Raw genomic sequence first — 3,293 nt, forward strand, 5'->3', positions numbered from 1 at the left:
CCCCACCTCCACCACCTCCTGAGGGCGCGTCCCCGCTGGTGGGGCCGCCGCTACCGCTTGCACCCGATTGATCGGGGTTCGGGTTCGGGTTCGGTTTGGGTGGATTGAGCGGAGGGGGGTCATCGTTGCCGTCATGGACGACGGCATTCCCTTCTGCACCGGAGGTTGGACTGGGACCCCTGGTACCCGCTGCACCATCCTCTTGTTGGGGGTTAGGCGGCGAGGACGCAACTTCTTCTGTAACCTTGGGCATGTCCACTTTTGGTGTCCCTGATACCAATGTGTCCTTCCCATCCTCTGTCTTAGTGTACACCTGGCCTGTCTGAGTTGTACGTTGCACCGTGTCCTGGACTGTCTCCGTCGCGTTATCACCTGCGGAATCGGCGTTCTTGCCGTGCGTATCTCGTTCTGCCACCGTCGTGTAGTGTCCGTATCTGACAATTTAGGCAGGAAAGAAGAAGTTAGAAGGATGAAACATAAGTGTGCGGTCGATGGTGCGGCTACGCGGGCGGCAACCGATGGTTGGCACCATTGGTGCCACGGTGCGAACGCTGGTTACGGTGCCACTCCGGGAAAAGACACTCTCTCTCTCCCACACAGCACACAACACACACACACAATGTGTGTGTGTCGACGTCTGTCGACGTCGACGTCTACATCCAGCGGTCGATCCTCGGCGCTGTGCCGGTTTCATGCTCATTCGACGTGTGGTTGCGCGCGCTCCGTGGTGTCTTTCCCTCTGTGTCTCCGGAAATTGTTGTTGCTTTTTTTTTTTTTTTTTTTTTTTCTATGGTGGTGTCCCGAGGGTTCGTTGTTCGTACCTGTTGGTACATTCTGTGTAGTTGTGGAAGTTCCTATGGATATGGTTGTTGAACCCGAACTGCCGGGAATACCCCACTGCCCTGAAGCGGGTTCGTCGGTGGGCACGCTAACATTGTGTACTTTTGGTTCCAGTACTGTTTCCAGGCACTCAGAAATTCTGTCCGGGTCAGGCCCAAGTTTCCCACAATCTTCTTCGCTCCTGGGAGATTTTACATGGACGCTCCCTGCGCTTGCAGTCTCCAGAGGAATCTTACCTGCGGTATCCTTGTTAGGTCCTTGGCCCCCTGTACTTGGTTGGCCGTCCTTTCCTGGTGCTGGTGTGGCCTCCTTCCCGGGCACCACTACTGTTGGTTCTGCCTGGGGGGACACGGATGCTGGTGGTGGTCCTGGTGGTGCGGCCGGTGACGGCGCGGGAGGAGGTGGTTCCTCCTCCGGTTCCTTCCTTGCTACGTTTGTTCCTGCTCCTCCCGCTGATCCCTCTGGTGCAGGTGCTGGTGCGCGGGGTGTTCCTGCCTTATCAGTGTGTTCCGGCGTTTTCTCTTCTTTACTCTCGGCCTTCTTCTTGTCAGGGTCCCCATCTGTCTTTTTGGTCTTGTCCGCTACAGTAAAGAAGGAAGAAACATTGTAGAAAGATGATAAAAAAAACAAAGGTCACCAGTGGTACAGAACGAAGGGGGCGCGACGGTGTGGTGTGGTTCGATCAGGTACCGGCAGGGTAGGGTCGGCTGCATGGGTCGATGCAGTGGGTCGATGCAGTGGGTCGAGGTGCAATCGGTGGACTGGACTCGATGCACTGGGTCAGGCGGCAGCACGCGTACGGTGAGGTGAACTCGGTTGACTGAGTCGTGGTGGATGGTAGCAGTACAAGTTGTATTTGTTGTTGCCGTCATGTCGTCCGCCGACCCGTTCCGTCCGTCTCCGGTGCCTCGTCATGTGCCTTGTCACCGCTACAGTTGCCGTCGTGGTCGCCGCGTGCGTGTTGTTGTGGCGGCATCCATGCGCAGTCGTATGGGCTGCGTATGCGTATTCGGCCGTGTTCGTGTGCGGCCGTATGATTCGTATTAGGCCGTAGTCGTGCTTTCTCCCATCGGTCGTTACCTGGTGGTACTGGTGTTCCAGCCGGCACATTAGCCGCCGTTGCCGGTGATGCTGCAGCCTGTGTTGTTGCAGGTGCGTCCGTGGGTTTCGTCGGGGGTGAATCTGGTCCTGGTCCTGTTACTATTCCTGTACCTGGCTGTGGTCTCCTTCCTGGTCCTGTTCCAGGGCGTGATCCCGCGCTGGATGGAGGCAGCCCCCTTCCCCTTCCTCCTGGTGCAAGTCCACCACGTCCGACTCCTCTTCCTCCTCCCCGTGCACCTCTAGGTGCTGAGCCCCGTGTGCCTACCCCGCCTCTCACAGAGGGCGTTTCCGTCTTTCGCACTCTGTTCTCCATGTCGTTGACCTTGTCCTTTATCTTGTCCTTTATTTTATCCTGTATGTCGCATTTCCCCTGGGATTGCCCTGGTTTCTGCATGTCCTGTAACACGTTCTTCACGTGCTCAAAGGTACCAGTATCCACCAATTCCTGTATATCGCGCATGAGCGGGTCGTCCTGTGTTATCACCACGTCCTGCTCATTGCATTCTTCGTCATTCTGCGTATTGCCGTCTGTGTCATCCCATCCACATTTTCCTGATGTGCTTCGAACCGGTACCTTTGCTGGTGTCCACTGTTCGCGCAAGCTCTGGTGCAAGCTTTGTTGAATATTCCCCGATAGAAATATTATGGGCCCGAAATTTATGTTCTCGCACAATCCTTGTTCGAATGGCTGACTCCCCGGAAAGTCTTCCCCGTGTTCTAACCTTTCGGAAACTTGCGTTATAATGTGCCTATGCTCTTTATTGCGTCCATATAGCCGTAATAAAATCTGCGCGGCCACTGTGCACTCTAAATATTCGTCAAAGTTGCTCCTGTTGTCTGCGTGTGTGTGTCGCTTCTGCCAGTTTCCGTTGTTAAAATCATATCCGTTCATGTATATCATTAAATTTACAATTTCCCTGCACCTTTTTATGCATGTCGGATTCTTGTTTTCAATACTCCCGCAGAAGCCAGCGATGTGGCCGCTATGCTGCCCAAGTTTGCTGAGTAACTGATTCAATATGTCATCAACCTCCTGGAGCATTTTTTGCTGTAGGTGGAATAATGCATACATGTATAGTGCGTACGTCGCCGTACTCTTATATTTTACTGCACTGGCACACGCGTCCTTGGGTGATGTGTGCAGTGTGTGTGTTTTTTGCCGTTGCCCTTCTACATACTTCACTCACTTGCAGGATACGTGTATAAACAGTTGGTCAGCGCGTGTACTTCTGCATATGTTACGTATACATGCGCGCTGCCTGCACAAATGTATTAGTTCCCCTTTGTCTCTGAACTTCCTAGAGAATAAGACTTACCCAATATTCGTGTCCGTTGTTTATCTGCCTGTGCTT

General features: G+C 53.8%; 1 protein-coding gene across 1 annotated transcript; it reads right to left on the bottom strand.

Annotated features, from left to right (window-relative positions):
* Nucleotides 1–12: 12 nt before the first annotated feature.
* Nucleotides 13–2,983, bottom strand: AK88_05353 (uncharacterized protein; the record flags this gene model as incomplete). The annotated part of the gene is made up of 3 exons (XM_012482955.1): nucleotides 13–372; nucleotides 822–1,421; nucleotides 1,921–2,983. Coding segments are annotated over 3 exons (2,022 nt in total), but the record flags the coding sequence as incomplete, so codon positions are not given.
* Between the last annotated feature and the right edge of the window lie 310 nt (nucleotides 2,984–3,293).

The sequence above is a fragment of the Plasmodium fragile genome (genome assembly GCF_000956335.1).
Source record: "Plasmodium fragile strain nilgiri unplaced genomic scaffold supercont1.120, whole genome shotgun sequence".
Lineage (NCBI taxonomy): Eukaryota > Apicomplexa > Aconoidasida > Haemosporida > Plasmodiidae > Plasmodium > Plasmodium fragile.